This window comes from Mirounga angustirostris, unplaced genomic scaffold (genome assembly GCF_029215605.1).
Source record: "Mirounga angustirostris isolate CCGP_5_RB_7025 unplaced genomic scaffold, mMirAng1.0.hap1 SCAF_1, whole genome shotgun sequence".
NCBI classification, from domain to species: Eukaryota; Metazoa; Chordata; class Mammalia; order Carnivora; family Phocidae; genus Mirounga; species Mirounga angustirostris.
This window is the reverse complement of record NW_026991709.1, coordinates 94,980,539-94,998,540: the sequence shown is the minus strand read 5'-3', so window position 1 is coordinate 94,998,540 and position 18,002 is coordinate 94,980,539. Positions and strand designations below refer to the sequence as shown.

Sequence of the window (18,002 nt, the reverse complement as noted above, 5' to 3'; positions counted from 1 at the left end):
CACAGTTGACAAACTTTTAGCTAGATTAGCAAAGGAAAAAAAGAGAGATGACTCAAATGACTAAGATCAAAAGTGAAAGAATGAACATCACTACTGACCCTAGGAAATTTTTTTTTAAAAAAGAGAAATGAGAAGGTAATACTAGGAACAACCATATCACAACAAATTAGATAATTTAGGTGAAATGAACAAATTCCTAGAATGCTAATTACTACTAGAATTGGATTTTGAAAAAAAAAATAGAAAATCCAGTTAGATATATAATATGTACAGAGATAAAATTAATAATTTTGAAACTTCCCAAAAAGAAAAGCTCATGCCCAGATAGTTTCCATGGTGAATCATACCAAACATTTAAGAAGAATTATTCCATTTTTTTTACAAATTCTTTAAAAATATAAAAGAGAACACATGCATTACCCTGATACCAATACCAGACAAGCATATCACAGGAAAGAAAACCATAGACAAATATATTTTATGAGTGTAGATGTAAAAACCCTAAACAAAATATAATGAAAACAAATCCAAGTAAGATTTATCTCAGGAAAACAAGGTTGGTTAAACATCTGAAAATCAATTAATACTATATACCATATCAATAGAATAAAGTGCAAAACCACATGATCATCTCAATAGATTCAGGAAGAAAAACGACAACACTTGACAAAATCCAGCATCTTTTCATGATAAAAGAACTCAACAAACTAGAAATAGAGGGAACCTATGAAAAACCCACAGCTAACATTACACTTAATAGTGAATACTGAAGGCTTTCCCCCTACAATCAGGAAGAAGATAAGGAAGTCTGTTCATGCCACTTCTGTTCAACATTATACCGTAGGTTCTAGAGTAGGTTCATTAAAGCCTGAAAGATCTGAACTATTTTCCATCTCCATGACAGCTATGGCTAAGACTCTCCCATGTTGCTTCAGCCTGCCTTCTCCTCACACTGTGGTTGCTTATCCAAAGGCAAAGGTGACCCAGAGGAGGTTTTTGCCTTTTAGGATGATTCTGATGCCCAAAGGAGTAAAAAAGTTTGAGAGAGAAGGAGAAAATGCAAGAGTGATTCATAGAGTTCATGCTGATTCTGTTGAACTTTGAGTACCAGAGGGCAGGAGGCATACTCTTGAGAAGAGTGAATTAAGTTAATTCTTCTTTGGCTCTGATTCATGTTTATATTTGTTTAGATTTTGGAGTTCAGATCACAAAATGGGAAACTTTTTGTGGAATTAGTTCCATCTGAAAGTGGAAAAAGGCTTTCCAGAGTCCTTACCATCTTTATATGAGAAACCCCACGGTCGCAGTTCCCTCTTTGCCTTTCCCCACGCTTCCACTTTGTAAATCTTTCTGAAGTTAATGAATTATAAACTATCACTGCTTAATTGCTTTCAGAGATGGACCCCTGCACAGGTGGGAATGGATGTACCCACATCTATCAGAGTGAGAATGGTGTGCCCAGGTGTGTCTGTCACCCAGGGTACTAGCTGTCTGAAGACAAAAAGGCCTGTAGAGGTAGGAGGTTGAAGCTGATAGCTTAATTGTGTAATTGTTTGAAATTTTGTGGTAATTCCGTTTTGAATAGTCAGAACAGCTAGGGGAAAGGTGTTTTCATTTATGCTTTAAAAAGAACATTTATATCCTCATTTGATCATTCTGAAAGGTATTTTTGTGAAACTATAAAAACTCAGTGAAATTTTTAGTTACAAAAAAATGGTCTGGTGTAATTTCAGAATTAATGCCTTTTGTTTTCTGGTTCTCATTATGAAGTGAATTCCAGAATTAATATTCAAAATCTTCCATAACTACACAAGGAGTTTTTTATTATAGGCTACAGAAGGTGGGGGATAACCTTTGAAAAGCAAGTATGTGCAAATGAGTGTTCTCAGTAGTTAGAAATAATTAAAACCAAAAAGAAAGAAACTATAAATACAAGGTTACATATTTCTGTTCCCTAGAAATAGCAAAACAGACATACTTCAGTTCAAAGATGAAAGTGACAAATTACTCCATAACCAGAACTAATAAATGAAATCATTCCTGTGGGACAGTCTTTGTTTTATTAAGTTCAGAGAAATCACAGAATCCTTCATTTTTATCATGACATTTTCATGAAATGAGAAGCAGTTTATTTGGATTAATTATGAAAATACCAAAATATTTCCTGACTTATGGGATGGATAAACACTTTGAGAAACTGAAAAAGAATTAGATATAAAAATTACTGTTTAGTTATTTTTTTTCTTCTGTAAACCAAAACTAAAATACAATTTTCTGCTGAATGTATTCATATACTTTTCTGACAGAGAACATTTCTGCTTTGGTCCTCTGTTGACACAGCATTTGCCTAACTTCTCTGGCACAGAATAGGATCTTATCAAATATTTGTGGAAAATTGACAAATACATACATATAGGTATATACATGTGGAGATGACATGCAGGGCAGTACAGGGGGAAGTACTAGTCAGGAAAATGATGTTGAGATCTATCGACGTGGGGAAAGGAAGGAGCAGGGACTACCTGAGCTACAGAATGAAGTTACACTGAATGGAACTGGCTCTCAGGGTCAGGAAAAAGAGGGGACATTCTTGTTTAAATGGCACTGCCCCATGGCAACCAGGTAAAGCATACACCATGGATTGCTACACATGAAGGCCCCAAGTCTGCCTTGTTCACATATCCTGTCTACCTTAAATTAGGGAGATAACCATTTTTGGTTAAGAATGTGATATATAGGGGTGCCTGGGTGGCTCAGTCGTTAGGCGTCTGCCTTCGGCTCAGGTCATGATCCCAGGGTCCTGATATCCAGGCCTACATGGGGCTCCCTGCTCGGCGGGAAGCCTGCTTCTCCCTCTCCCACTCCCCCTGCTGTGTTCCCTCTCTTGCTGTCTCTCTCTCTCTGTCAAATAAATAAATAAAATCTTAAAAAAAAAAAAAAGAATGTGATATATATTCCTGGGGCACCTGGGGGGCTCAATTGGTTCAGTGTCTGACTCTTGGTTTCAGCTCAGGTGATCTCATGGGTCATGGGATGGAGCGCCACATGGGGACCCGTGCTCAGAGGGGAGTCTGCTTGAAGATTCTCTCCTCCCCCATTTATGTGTGCATGTGTCTTTTCTCGCAAATAAATAAATAATAAATAAATATTTAAAAGAAAAGAAGAATGTGATGTATATTTCTAAAGACAAATTACAATGACTCCTACCTGTATTATTAGGGGACAGATAAAGTATAATTTTTAGTTATTTCCTTTTCTTTCTCCCAGCTAATAAATACTAGTAGGTTCTCATAGATAGAAGTGTTTGAGAGCATTAGACCAACATGAGTTGATATCATTAGCAGCTGGTCTATTTGCAAATATGGCACCTATGTTGTATTTTACTGTTATGCTTGATGTCTGGGGTTGAGAGGAAGGGAATGCTTTAGATCATTTTTATAGTTTACAGATAAATCTTAATTTGAGCTCTGAAGACATAGCTGCTGCATATATTTCTTTCTGCAGAAATGAATGAGCGTGCTGAAGGGCTGGCTCACTGCAGCCATCTCTGTGTGAACACAATGGGATCTTTCTTTTGTGCCTTCCACCCTGGCTTTGAGCTGGGGAGCTGATGGAAAACAGTGTTACAGTAAGTGGCAGCAAAAGAAGCCCATAAAACATGTAGCATTTTACAAGTATTAAACAAGAGTAATAAACAAAAGAAACATACTGAATAACTTGTCAACAGAAGCTCCTGAAAATGTTTTTCACTGAGGGTAGGGTAAGAGTGGGATCTTAGAAGTCTAACACCCTCATTGTAGTTTGAGGAAACAAGGGCCCAAAGTCAATAGAAAATGTTTGGCATAATGACCCACAGTGTAGATAATAAGGACTGTCTCAGGGCTCATGTCTTGGGGCTCTTTTGGACACACAGCTATCCTTTGTGAAGAGTCTGCCTACCTTCATCACCTCTGTTATGCAATATTAATTGAACACTAATAACTCCAATGTAAAACTCAAGGAGTTTTGAAGTACCATGCCTGACACATTGGATACTCTAATGCGTATATTTCCTGTCAGCCCTCTCCCTTTCCTGTTTCTGTTCATTTCCATCATGCCTCTTTAAGCAGCTCCTTCTCACTGAAATCTCTTTCACTGGCTCATCCCTCTACCCCTTTCCTTCTTCTTTTTTCTCAAAACAAAATGATCCATGTCATCTAACCTTAACCTTTCCTCACCTAGGCTCAGTTATACAATTTAATATATCTCTTATTATCAATATATTAAAATGTTATTATGCTGAATTATTAGCTGCTATTAATAACTATTACAGCTATTTCATTTTCATGTCTTCTCCACTGGCACTACTTAACCTATAGATGAATAATACACTCCCTTTTTTACTAAGTTTAAAACTGTCTAATACAAATTCCCTCCAATTCTGTCTTCTCAACTTCAATATTTCCCAAATGCACTCATTCCCTTCTTCTTCTCTCTGTTTTCAAACGACAGAATATTTTTTTCTTATTTCTTTGGCTGATTTCTCCACTTCTGCTTCTTATGTAATCATGGTATGTCAATAATACATTTTCTTTCATCTCTAGACCCTACCTTTCTCTCAGTGACTTCTTCCTTTCTTTCTCTACTTCATATTTACACCTTAGCAGGTACATTTTGTTGTGTTCAAAGCACAACCACGTCTTTGGCAATGTGTCTAGGAAGAAGTTGCTGCAGCTGAGATCGAAGAGGTTGCTGCCTGTGTTCTTTAGGATTTTGATGGACTCCTGTTTACATTTAGGTCTTTCAACCATATGGAGTCTATTTTTGTGTGTGGTGTAAGGAGATGGTCCAGTTTCATTCTTCTGCATGTGGCTGTCCAATTTTCCCAACACCATTTGTTGAAGAGACTGTCTTTTTTCCACTGCACATTCTTTCCTGCTTTGTCGAAGATTAGTTGATCATAGAGTTGAGGGTCCATTTCTGGGCTCTCTATTCTGTTGCATTGATCTATGTGTCTGTTTTTGTGCCAGTACCATACTGTTTTGATGACTACAGCTTTGTAATAGAGCTGGAAGTCGGGAATTGTGATGCCAACAGCTTTGCTTTTCTTTTTCAACAGTCCTCTGGCTACTCAGGGTCTTTTCTGGTTCCATACAAATTTTAAGATTATTTGTTCCATTTATGAAAAAAGTGGATGGTATTTTGATAGGGATTGCATTGAATGTGTAGATTGCTCTAGGCAGCATTGACATCTTCACAATATTTGTTCTTCCAATCCATGAGCATTTTTCCTTTTTTTGTGTGTCTTCCTCAATTTCTTTCATGAGTATTTTATAGTTTTCTGAGTACAGATTCTTTGCCTTTTTGGTTAAATTTTTTTCCTAGGTATCTCATGGTTTTGGGTGCAATCATAAATGGGATCAACTCCTTAATTTCTCTTTCTTCTGTCTTGTTGTTGGTGTATAGGAATGCCACTGATTTCTGTGCATTGATTTTATATCCTGCCACTTTACTGAATTCCTGTATGAGTTCTAGCAGTTTTGGGGTGGAGTCTTTTGGGTTTTCCACATAAAGTATCATAACATCTGCAAAGAGTGAGAATTTGACTTCTTCTTTGCTGATTCAGATGCCTTTTATTTCTTTTTGTTGTCTGATTGCTGTGACAAAGACTTCTAGTACTATGTTGAATAAGAGTGGTGATAGTGGACATCCCTGCCATGTTCCTGACCTTAGGGGGAAAAGCTCTCAGTTTTTCCCCATTGAGAACAATATTCGCTGTGGGTTTTTCATAGATGGCTTTTCTGATACTGAGGTATGTACCCTCTATGCCTATACTCTGAAGAGTTTTGATCAAGAAAGGATTCTGTACTTTGCCAAATGCTTTTTCTGCATCTATTGAGAGGATCATATGGTTCTTGTTCTTTCTTTTATTAATGTATTGTATCACATTGATTGATTTGCAGATGTTGAACAACCTTGCAGCCCAGGGATAAATCCCGCTTGGTCGTGGTGAATAATCCTTTTAATGTACTGTTGGATCCTATTGGCTAGTACTTTGGTGAGAATTTTTGCATCCATGTTCATCAGGGATATTGGTCTGTAATTCTCCTTTTTGATGGGGTCTTTGTCTGGTTTTGGGATCAAGGTAATGGTGGCCTCATAAAATGAGTTTGGAAGTTTTCCTTCCATTTCTATTTTTTGGAACAGTTTCAGAAGAATAGATATTAGTTTTTCTTTAAATGTTTGGTAGAATTGGTACAGACGCCTAGAAGCAAACACCATGGCGAAAGCCGGGAATAAGAGCGGCAGCCGGGGAAAGAAAAGCCTGAAATGGAAAGCGACCACCGAAGAACCTCAGGAGGCTGCAGCCGCTGAGGATGGGGCGCCGGAAAGCGGGGTCCAACTCCCAAAAGCGGCTGCCTTCCCCCCGGGTTTCAGCATTTCGGAAATTAAGAACAAACAACGGCGACACTTAATGTTCACGCGGTGGAAACAGCAGCAGCGTAAGGAAAAGTTGGCAATTAAGAAAAAACTTAAGAAAGAGAGAGAAGCTCTTGGTGACAAGGCTCCACCAAAGCCTATACCAAAGACCATTGACAACCAGAGAGTATATGATGAAACTGTAGTAGACCCTAATGATGAAGAGGTTGCTTATGATGAAGCTACAGATGAATTTGCTTCTTACTTCAACAGACAAACTTCTCCCAAGATTCTCATCACAACATCAGATAGACCTCATGGGAGAACAGTACGACTCTGTGAACAGCTATCCACAGTTATACCAAACTCACATGTTTATTACAGAAGAGGACTGGCTCTGAAAAAAATTATTCCACAGTGCATTTCAAGAGATTTCACAGATCTGATCATTATTAATGAAGATCGTAAAACACCAAATGGATTAATTCTAAGTCACTTGCCAAATGGCCCAACTGCTCATTTTAAAATGAGCAGTGTTCGTTTGCATAAAGAAATTAAGAGAAGAGGCAAGGACCCTACAGAACACATACCTGAAATAATTTTGAATAACTTTACAACGAGACTGGGTCATTCTGTTGGGCGTATGTTTGCATCTCTCTTTCCCCATAATCCTCAGTTTATTGGGAGGCAAGTTGCCACATTCCACAATCAACGGGACTATATCTTCTTCAGATTTCATAGGTACATATACAAGAGTGAAAAGAAAGTGGGAATTCAGGACTTGGACCACGTTTTACCTTAAAATTAAGATCTCTTCAGAAAGGAACCTTTGATTCTAAATATGGAGAGTATGAAAGGGTCCATAAGCCCCGGGAAATGGATACAAGTAGAAGAAAATTCCATTTATAAAATACTGAAGGAATAGTATTGAATTGTGCTAAACAGGCCAATCTTGGATTTATGACAGAAGACCCTTTTCAAAATGTCATTTACTGGTTTCATAAACCTTTTCATGTCTGGACAAAATATCAAGTGCCATGAATTACCATTCACCGTCTATGTAGCAAATGCAAATAAAAGTCATTTTGGTGAATTAAAAAAAAAAAATGTTTGGTAGAATTGCCCTGGGAAGCCATCTGGCCCTGGGCTTTTGTTTGTTGGGAGATTTTTGATTACTGCTTCAATTTCCTGAGTGGTTATAGGTCTTATCAAACTCAACACCCAAAGAACAAATGATCCAATCAAGAAATGGGCAGAAGACATGAACAGACATTTTTCCAAAGAAGACATCCAAATGGCCAACAGACACATGAAAAAGTGCTCAACATCGCTCGGCATCAGGGAAATCCAGATCAAAACCTCAATGAGATACCACCTCACACCAGTCAGAATGGCTAAAATTAACAAGTCAGGAAACTACAGATGCTGGCAGGGATGTGGAGAAAGGGGAACCCTCCTACACTGTTGGTGGGAATGCAAGCTGGTGCAGCCACTCTGGAAAACAGTATGGAGGTTCTTCAAAAAGTTGAAAATAGATCTGCCCTATGACCCAGCAATTGCACTACTGGGTATTTACCCCAAAGATACAAATATAGTGACCCGAAGGGGTACATGCACCCCGATGTTTATAGCAGCAATGTCCACAATAGCCGAACTATGGAAAGAGCCAAGATGTCCATCGACAGATGAATGTATAAAGAAGATGTGGTATATATATACAATGGAATATTATGCAGCCATCAAAAGGAATGAAATCTTGCCATTTGCAACAACGTGGATGGAACTGGAGGGTATTATGCTGAGCAAAGTAATTCAACCAGAGAAAGACATGTATCATATGATCTCACTGATATGAGGAATTCTTAATCTCAAGAAACAGACTGAGGGTTGCTGGAGTGTTGGGGGGGTGGGAGGGATGGGGTGGCTGAGTGATAGTCATTGGGGAGGGTATGTGCTATGGTGAGTGCTGTGAATTGTGTAAGACTGTTGAGTCACAGACCTGTACCTCTGAAACAAATAATACAATATGTGTTTAAAAAAGAAGAAGAAGAAGAAGAAGAAGAAGGAGAAGAGGAAGAAGAAGAAGAAGAAGAAGAAGAAGAAGAAGAAGGGGAAGAAGAAGATAGCAGGAAGGGAAAAATGAAGGGGAGGGAAATCGGATGGGGAGACAAACCATGAGAGACTATGGACTTTGAGAAACAAACTGATGGTTCTAGAGGGGGGTGGGGTGGGGGGGATGGGTTCGCCTGGTGATGGTTATTAAAGAGGGCACGTACTGAATGGAGCACTGGGTGTTATATGCAATGAATCATGGAACACTCCATCAAAAACTAATGATGTAATGTATGGTGATTAACATAACATAATAAAATAAAATAAAATGAATAAACAATTTTGTATTCTTCTCTAAGCTTTCTTATGAAGAGACATTCTTAGGGTCACTAAATTCTTCATTCTCCTCCACTGCACAAAATGCTATGTTTCTTTAATGCTTGGGTTGCTGATGTAGTTTTGAGGTCTGATGATATATTTCTATTGCTTAAAGACAAGGCAGTTTTGCTATGGTGATATTTGTCTTTTAAAGAGCAAACTAACTAAGACAGGAGAGAAGAATTAACTACTAATTAGGATACAACTTCTGAAGTGAATCTTTTCTCTCAGTGCCCTGAGGAGTCCTTTCAAGCAGAAATGTGGATGGGTTTTTCTTTCTTATTAATATTTTGACTTTTGAATGTAGCCAGTGGTTTAGGAGATGTGTATACCTTACAAATGTCTGAAATAAAATCTCTTGCAATCTGTGCATTTTCAGTTATCATGAAAGAGGGGGCCATTATTTTTAATGACTTATGAGGTACAAGCTTTCTGTAGAATTTACTTGGGAAAGCATTTTGCTCTAGAGTTGAATACATTTGGTAGAAGTGTATTTTTACATTTATTTCCCTTATGTGAATATTTGGCTAAATTCTTTGCATAGCTCTCACCAAACCTCAATATTTACTAACTGACACACAAAACTTTCTTGGTGAAAACTAGTGTTTTAAGTTTTTTCAAAACCTGTAGGTGGAGTAAGTGTTTTCAGAACGTGGTGATGTTTAAGAATGAATTATGTGTCCTTCAGATAAAAGTACATTTTAGGAAAATATTGTTTTACCTTTTCCCCAGGAAAATAATATTTTGGATATATATAATTTCTCCTCAGAGGCTCTCAAAACACTGCATAGCATAAACATTAAATCTTCATGGAGTGCTATAAATGAACTGTTACTATTTAGTGATTAGAAATTGGAAGATTCCAGATCCAGCATGGTTAAGGCTTCCCCCAAATTACCAAGCAATATATAGTTGAACTTAAATTCTATACATATTTAATGTATATTTAATATGTTGAGTAAGTAATGATTATTTGTTACCTGTGAGAAACTACAAGGATCATTTTTCAAAGTTTTTTAAAAAAATATATATTTTTTTAAAGTAAGATGGTTGAAGAATTATATGCACTTGTATCAAGAACACAAAATCTCATGGGCGCCTGGGTGGCTCAGTTGGTTAAGCGACTGCCTTCGGCTCAGGTCATGATCCTGGAGTCCCGGGATCGAGTCCCTCATCGGGCTCCCTGCTCGGCAGGGAGTCTGCTTCTCCCTCTGACCCTCTTCCCTCTCGTGCTCTCTGTCTCTCATTCTCTCTCTCAAATAAATAAATAAAATCTTTAAAAAAAAAAAAGAACACAAAATCTCAGCTTACTTCTAGTGGCATTTTTTTAGTCCCATGCATTTTTTAATAAGGTTACAACAGTGTAATTTATATTTAAATTAAATTACCACCAGCAGTCTTAGAACTGCATTATCCACAGGAAATAACAAGAATAAGAGCCAAAATCTAAAATATGTCTCCCTAAAGAGTATATGTTAACATATTGTAAAAATATCAGTTCTCTTCATTATTTCAATCTTTCCTTTAGCTTTCTAATTTTCCTCAGTGCTAAAGTAGCTGTTTCTAAACCCAAAGAGGTTCTTATTTTCAATAATAAATTGATTAGCATAATCCTTCTTTTGTTTATTCAATCACTTAAAACCTATTTTTGAACATCTGTTTTGAGCTGGGTAATGCAAGATGATGATAGCACAGAGGAATGAGCACAATGACAAGGATGTGCACTGTGTGCTCTGGGAGCACGTAAGGCGGCTGCCTACCATAGACTAGAGGCTGGGGATCAGGGAGGATCTGTGCTATCACTGTACAGGAATTATGGCAGATATCTAGGCAGTTTGAATGGTAATATAGGCCTTCAAGGAGTGCCACAATCCCAAGTACCCTTGCCCTGTTCTTTCCTGTCTCCCTTCTTCAGGTGTCAAGAATGGAAGGAAATGAACCAATGTGGACACTCTCATTAAGAAGAGGTGTGTCCAGGCAACACAAATGAAGAACAATAGTGGGCAATGGTGAAAATAGCAGAGTACCCAAATTCCATATTTTTAAAGATTTTATTTATTTATTTATTTATTTATTTATTTATTTAAGAGAGAGAGAGCGAGCTGGGGGAGGAGCAGAGGGAGAGGGACAAGCAGACTCTGTGCTGAGCGCAGAGCTCGATGGCCAATACTCAGTCTTACGACCCTGAGATCACGACCTGAGCTGAAATCAAGAGTTGGATGCTCAACCAACTGAGTCACCAGGCAACCCCCAAATTCCATATTTTAATACTGATTCAAAGTATTCTTTATGTCTCATTTCCTGATAAGAATATGATGGATTATAATGTCTGTGTGCTCAGGACAATTGGTATCCATATGCTGAGACCCATGTCCCCTCAAATGCCTCCGATTAGTAGCATGTACGGGGATCAGCAAATTGTTTTTCAAAGTAATAGTATGTTTATATAATAAGTGACCTTCATGTACATCAAAACTGATTAGCACATCAACATGATACTAGTTACATATGATCAGCTCATTTATTGCTTTTGTGTTCATACTTTTGCTCTAAAGCTATTTTTAACAGTATTTTCATGTACTTATAGCCTCTAAAAAGGACAGATAATAACATAGCATTAGCTCGAGAACAGATGTGTCAATTGGCAAATAACCTATTTGCATTCTGATCATTGATTCACTATGCATACTTTTTTATATCCTGAAAATACTATGAATTCCCAGAGGTAACTGTCATTTAAGAAGAGTGTTAATAACCACTGGTGGACTCATTACTTTTCTGCATCACTTCATCAATTTAACATTATAGGTTTATTAGTATTTCGATACAGTATAGACATTTACAATGCCTAATAGCTCTCAGACTTTTACTTTTATATGTGTAGAGTGTTGATAAATTTCCAATGAAGTTTGTCATCCTCCTAACAGAGAATGTACCCATTATTGACAGATATTCAGGTTTCTCTGTTGTTATGCTAATAACTCTCTTTTGCTTGTTTTGGAAAGGGTTTGAATTGGAAATTGTCAATAACTGTGAAGAGAATAATCATGGTTGTTCCCATCATTGTGAACATGTACTTGGTGGGCGGGGGGGGGAGGGGCGGGTGGCATTGTTCCTGCAACCATGACACCAGCTTGATTCAGATGAGAAAACATGCATAGGCAATGTATGGTAAATGTCATCTTCAGAATTTGCCCAGGATTCACTTAGCCCTTTCCTCTCTAATACATACTTACAGCTATAATATGAGCCCTGTCTCTCAAACTGCACGGAGAAGTAAATTGAATAGTATCTCTGGCTACTGGACAAATGCAAAAGAAAGATTACTTGGCAGAAGACATCATTATGTTTAGATAGTTACTTTGAAGTTAAAGGAGATCTAAAACATGTTAACAAAATATATGGACTTAATAGTTTTATGTCAAGAAAATATTGCAAGGCCTACCTAACCATTTAATGTAATTCATAATTCAAATCAACACATACACCCTACTTTACCTCAAGCAGAAACTAAACCATGTGCATTGTTTTTTAATTTGGTGATGCTCTGTGTGCATGTTCAACTTTGGTATGGCAAGTAGCTACATTCCAAAAGAAAACTTTAAAAGATATTACTCTTTGGAAATCCCAGTTCAAACCCATTCTTAATGGATAACTTTTCCAACATATTATTAGAACTTTTATCATATGGGAAATTAAGAATAAACTCCACCCTAATATTGCTCCATATGAAATGTTTAATCCAGAGCTTCTGAGAAAAAAAAATATCTACTAAAAATAGGGATAGTGAACATCAAACTGTATTACTATGTACTTTGGTTCAGAGAGAACCCATAAGCCCTTAAAACAATTTGCCATTATTCAGGAATTCTGATACCATATTAGCTTGTTTTCTTTTGTGATACTTTAAGTCACCTTTCTTAAAAATTATGATATGATTACTGAAAAATATCTTTGACCATTTCATACTACTCAATATGATTAGAGACAAATTGAAGTATCATAAAAGAAGAGGTGTATTTCAGATGTCTAAGTATTGGGGATTTTTTATTTTGGCACTATAATGTAACAGAGTGAACTTAAAGGAATCTTGAAGTATTCTGGCTTAATAAATTATTTAACCAAAACAATATCATTATGTGTATTTCTTGATCCAGCATTGCTTTCTGCACTTTTCCCAGTCTACAGTGGTTAACTTAAGGAAACCAGCTGCTTCCCTTGCCAATTTTTATGTAATGAAAAGTAGGTTTATATTTTTCTATCTTGCTAATGTTTTTATCTCTGAAAAATATAAAGGGCTTCCTTCTTTCCTCCCTCCTTCCCCCCCTCCTTCTTCCTTCTTACCCATCTTCCTATTTGACTATTGAGTAAGAGAAACTGGAATTTTGCTAAATTTCTGCAACTTACAATCTGGTCTTTCCTTATTCTTTGAAAAGTACAGTTCAGTAAAGCTTTTATTTACAGCTAGAAAAGAAAAAAAGAAAAAGAACATCTGCCAGGGTCAAAATGTGGAAAAGTGCATATTTATGATATTTCAGCAGTCAATATGATGTTATATTGTTTATGGCTCAAGTTTATTTCATTTTCAACAATAAATAATACTCATTCCTTAAGTCCAAATATTCACTAGAGTAAAGGCAATGATTTGTTCGGAATGTACATATGCATTCTTTGCTTATTTGCCTGAGAACAGATTAAGGCCATCGATGCTTTATAAAAACATTCATGCATAAAGGAAACTAAATAATTTTTAGCTTATTTTAAGATTAGCTTTTTAAAATATATTTGAATATACAAATAAATGTGAAAATCAGTCATCCAATCTGCAAATGTTCAGTCTCACCCAAATGCAAATTTTATTAGGGCTAAAACTGAGAGATGTGTTAATATAATTTGAAAGGCAACTTTCTAAAATGTGAGCATCTGACCAGCAATAAGTTCACTACATTAAATAATTGGCAATTATTAGAAAATATTTGTTTAAGATTTATTTATTTATTTTAGAGAGAGCACATAAGCAGGGGGAGGGGCAGAGGGAGAGAATCTCAAGCAGACTCCCCCGCAGAGCCCCCAGTGTGGCCCCTGACGGAAGGCTCAATCCCACAACCCTGAGACCATAACCTGAGTTGAAATCAAGAGTTGGCCACTTAATTGACTGAGGTTCCCAGGCACCCCTAGAAAATATTTTTTTATTTCTAACCTTTGGAGCTTTATTCGGTAGTTACATATGAGGAACAAATACAGAAGCTCAAGTTGTTTTACGGTTTACTTTTGATGCTTTTCTGAAATTAGAGCTGAAATGTCAAATTGTTTTGCCTGGTTATAATTGATGTTCTCTTTTTTATTTGGGGCTAAATTTTTATGTAGGTGAATTTCTTTGTAACATTACAATCAATATCTGGCATATTGGCCTGTGTAGGAAAAAAATAGAGATGAGGAAAATTAAAAGGGAAAAATAAGCAAGCAAAATCTCACCAAATAAGATCAGAAAAAACAATCAAGAAATTTTGGAAACAGATGATTCAAAAGTTGAAGAGACAGGGCATTTTAAGAAAGGCTTATGAGTTAGAAAGGATGGGGTTTCAGGTGCGTTCCAGACTGAGGGTGTTATAGATCAGACAAGCTAGAAGTAACCCCAGAGGAATGATAATAGAAGAAGAATCTGAAATGGATCATAAAATAATAGTCAGAATGAGGAACTAATTTTCCAATTATGTGATGCAGTTGTGCTTCTTGCTAGTTGAGAACAGGGAATCCTGAGACTTGGATGTTTAAAGGCTCTGGTCATATCTGAGAAGACTTAAAAATAAAATCTTAAAATTAAAAAAAAACAAACCCTAAAGGATAATGTTTTAGATGAAATGAAACTGAGTTTTTTAAAAAAAGTTTTGGTCCCCTATATTCATGCTCTTTAATCCAAAGGACCAACGAGGATTTAATATTAAAAAAGGCAAAAATATCATCTAGAATTTTGTGAGCAGCACTACTTATGACATTTGGCAGGAGGTAGAGTGTTTTGTGTCCAAATGACCCTCATTTAGATATTTTATGGTGACCCTTCACCTTGGCTGATTGATTGCATTTTTTTCTCTTTTTTCTTATCTGCAATTCTTACATTGGTACCCTTTCCAAGGTTAATTGAGACACTGACCTTTTATCTCTGCAGCTGCTCATGTAGTTACAGAACAGTGAAATTTAGTAAAGTCAGCACTGCAGGCCACCCAACTTAACAGCTCAACAAACGGAGGAAGTCAAACTGAACCAAGGATAGTCAAAAACCCTGACCACACAACCCCAGGTGTCCACCTAAGGAAAAAGTGGGCAAAGAGTCTATCGCTACACCTCAGCCAATTATGCTAGAAAGGATCACCTAAAAACTCAGGCCAAATAGATTTTGTAGCTGAAAGGCTTCAATTTGATGCCTTCTGGTGCATGTTTATTTTCCTCCCAAGCAATTATGTCTTAGGAAACAACATTCAGGATAGTAGAGTTCTAGAACAGTAGTGTCGAAGGAGACTTAAAGACCATCACTTAGAAAATTGTTTACCTGATAGGACATGCCAGGGTAATAGTGTCACTGGTGGTGATAAAAACCCCTAGACCCCACTCATCCATCTAGTCAAAGTAGCATCGAAGAGTTCAAGCAAATGTCCTGAAATATTCTGTCATTTAAAACATATTTACAGTGATTTTTCTGCCCTCTGCCTGCATTGCGGTTACCACTTCTCTTGCCAGTCACGTGGATTCCTTTTTCTTGGGAATGCTCTTTCTTCTGAAGTTCTAGAATAACAAAGACATTATGGAGGCTAAGACTACTTCCTCTTTGCAGCTATGAAGTGCTCACTAAATGGAATTTTTTGGCTCTTCTCAAGCTGTTTTGTTGTTGTTGTTGTTGTTCGGGTTCTCTGTTGATTCAGTCAGATTGCTGTTTAAACTGGGAAAATAGCAGATATCTCTTTTTCTGTGCTTATAAATGCACTTGGAGATTATTTACATATTTTAAAAATAAATAACAAGCATAAGAGAAGTATGCAAGAAAATATAAATCCAAACATGGGCCTCAATCTTTCTGTGTTATAGTTTCCTTGATGTTTGTACTGTGTAGCCTGAGACACAGAAAATGATTAGTAGAACAGTTGTAACTTGGAAGTGAGGCTTATGGGCACTATTGAACTATGGTTCAATTCCTGTCTCTTAAATAACAGAAATGTCCTTTTCCCCTTCAGACGTTGATGAATGTGAGAGTGGAGAAGTCCGCTGTGCCCAACTACGCATCAACTATTTAGGAAACTACAAATGTCGATGTCAGGAAGGCTTTATCAGTTCTGATGGTGATGGATGTGATGGTAAATTCCTGAAATCTAACATGAAATCATTATGTGATGGGGCAATCCATGCAGGAAGAACATCTGAGGCCAAGGGTTAGGGGAGGAAAGGGAAAATTTTGACACTAAAGGGACTTGACTTTGTATGTGCTTCTACCATTTACTATTGTATGAACTTGGGCGACCCTAACTGCTCTGAGTCCCAGGTCCTTATCAGTAAAGTGAAGACAATAATAGGATTAGTGGGTAAATTAAGTAAAGTAATAAATGTAAAGTGCCTAGTACAGTGATTGACATCGAGAAATCACTCCTCTAAAAGTAGTTATTATAATATTCATTGGCCCATAATCCTTGTTACCTAATTTAATATATATAAGCAAGTGAGAGATTTGGGCAGGCCATAGCACACTGCCATAGGAATCACTCAGGGCAAGCTTGACTGGAATTAAAGTTGGTTCCTGAAAGTCATTTTAATTAGGGAGTCATAGCAAAAGGATTGCCAGTTCATGAGCCACAGTACAAATCTTTACTGGAATCCTTTATATATCTGATATTAATCTAGCTAATGCAAGCTTTAAGATGAGTCATTTTATAATCTTCTAACTTATTTGTTAAAATTGGTTCACTTACCTTTCAGATGATTTTTAAATCATATACATATATATGATTTAGATATATATATTATACATGATATATATGATATATGATATATAAATATAGGAAATTTAGGTGAGTAGTATTAATTCACCTTTTTTATACTATTAAGAATTGTTCATGTAAGTCATTGCTGTAATTTATTTCTTAAAGTTTATCTTAAATATAAAACCTTTAAATTTTCATTTATGATTATTATTATTATTTTGAACCACATTTTTTTAATAAAAGCAGGACTAAAGAATTGATATCTATTTCAATAACGTAAAATTATGTATGAAGGCTTTAATGCCTCAGAGAGAATAGTGTTTCTTTGCTTAAAGAAACAAATTACTACATTCTGTTGAGGATGGTAGATATGTTTCTTCATATAGATAGCCAAGCTCCCCAGCCTTGCAATGTAGATAACAGCAAAGAACACAAAACTATATCTATATATTCTAAACACAGTAGAGTATATTACCATTTACCACATTCCATCCAATTAACAGGGCCAAAAAAAAATTGAATTTCATGTACCATCTGCTTTTAAGTAGAATGAGCCAAGAGATGATTGTATGGAGTGAATGTACATACTTGGGTACACACATCCAAATGTAAAAGGTATCCAAAATCTGAAGCAAAACTTAGATACTCAGCTTTATAAGTGAACTTTTAGTATCATAAACACATTGACCAAAGTTTAGGCTCAGATGTGGACATACACCAGCAGTAAGTCAAATGAGATCAAGGGCTGGGGTTCTTCCATCTTAAAATTCTCCACAAGCCTTTTTTTTTTAAGATTTTATTTATTTATTTGACAGAGAGAGACACAGTGAGAGAGGGAACACAAGCAGGGGGAGTGGAGAGGGAGAAGCAGGCTTCCCGCGGAGCAAGGAGCCTGATGCAGGGCTCTATCCCAGGACCCTGGGATCATGACCTGAGCTGAAGGCTGATGCCTAACTTACTGAGCCACCCAGGTGCCCCTCTCCACAAGCCTTGTACAGAATTACACATGGAATAAATGCTTCACCATAGATGCTGAATAATTCAAGAGTGATGAACATTCTATAAAGTGGTGCACTCAGACCATTGAATTTCTTTTAAGTTGTAAATTCTTCATCAAAATCTTGCGATCAAGGTTTTAGGAAGAACTTGTCTATGTAGATGAACTATAGTAAACTTGGAAATCAGTGGAAGAAAAATAACTGGCAG

General features: G+C 36.7%; 1 protein-coding gene across 1 annotated transcript; it reads left to right on the top strand.

The window, feature by feature from the left end:
• Window positions 1–6,240: 6,240 nt before the first annotated feature.
• On the top strand, window positions 6,241–7,506 carry LOC123834603 (ribosome production factor 1-like). Its single transcript, XM_045863690.3, is given in 2 exon segments — window positions 6,241–7,175; window positions 7,178–7,506. Coding segments are annotated over 2 exon segments (1,047 nt in total). The 5' UTR covers window positions 6,241–6,259; the 3' UTR covers window positions 7,309–7,506.
• Window positions 7,507–18,002: the final 10,496 nt, after the last annotated feature.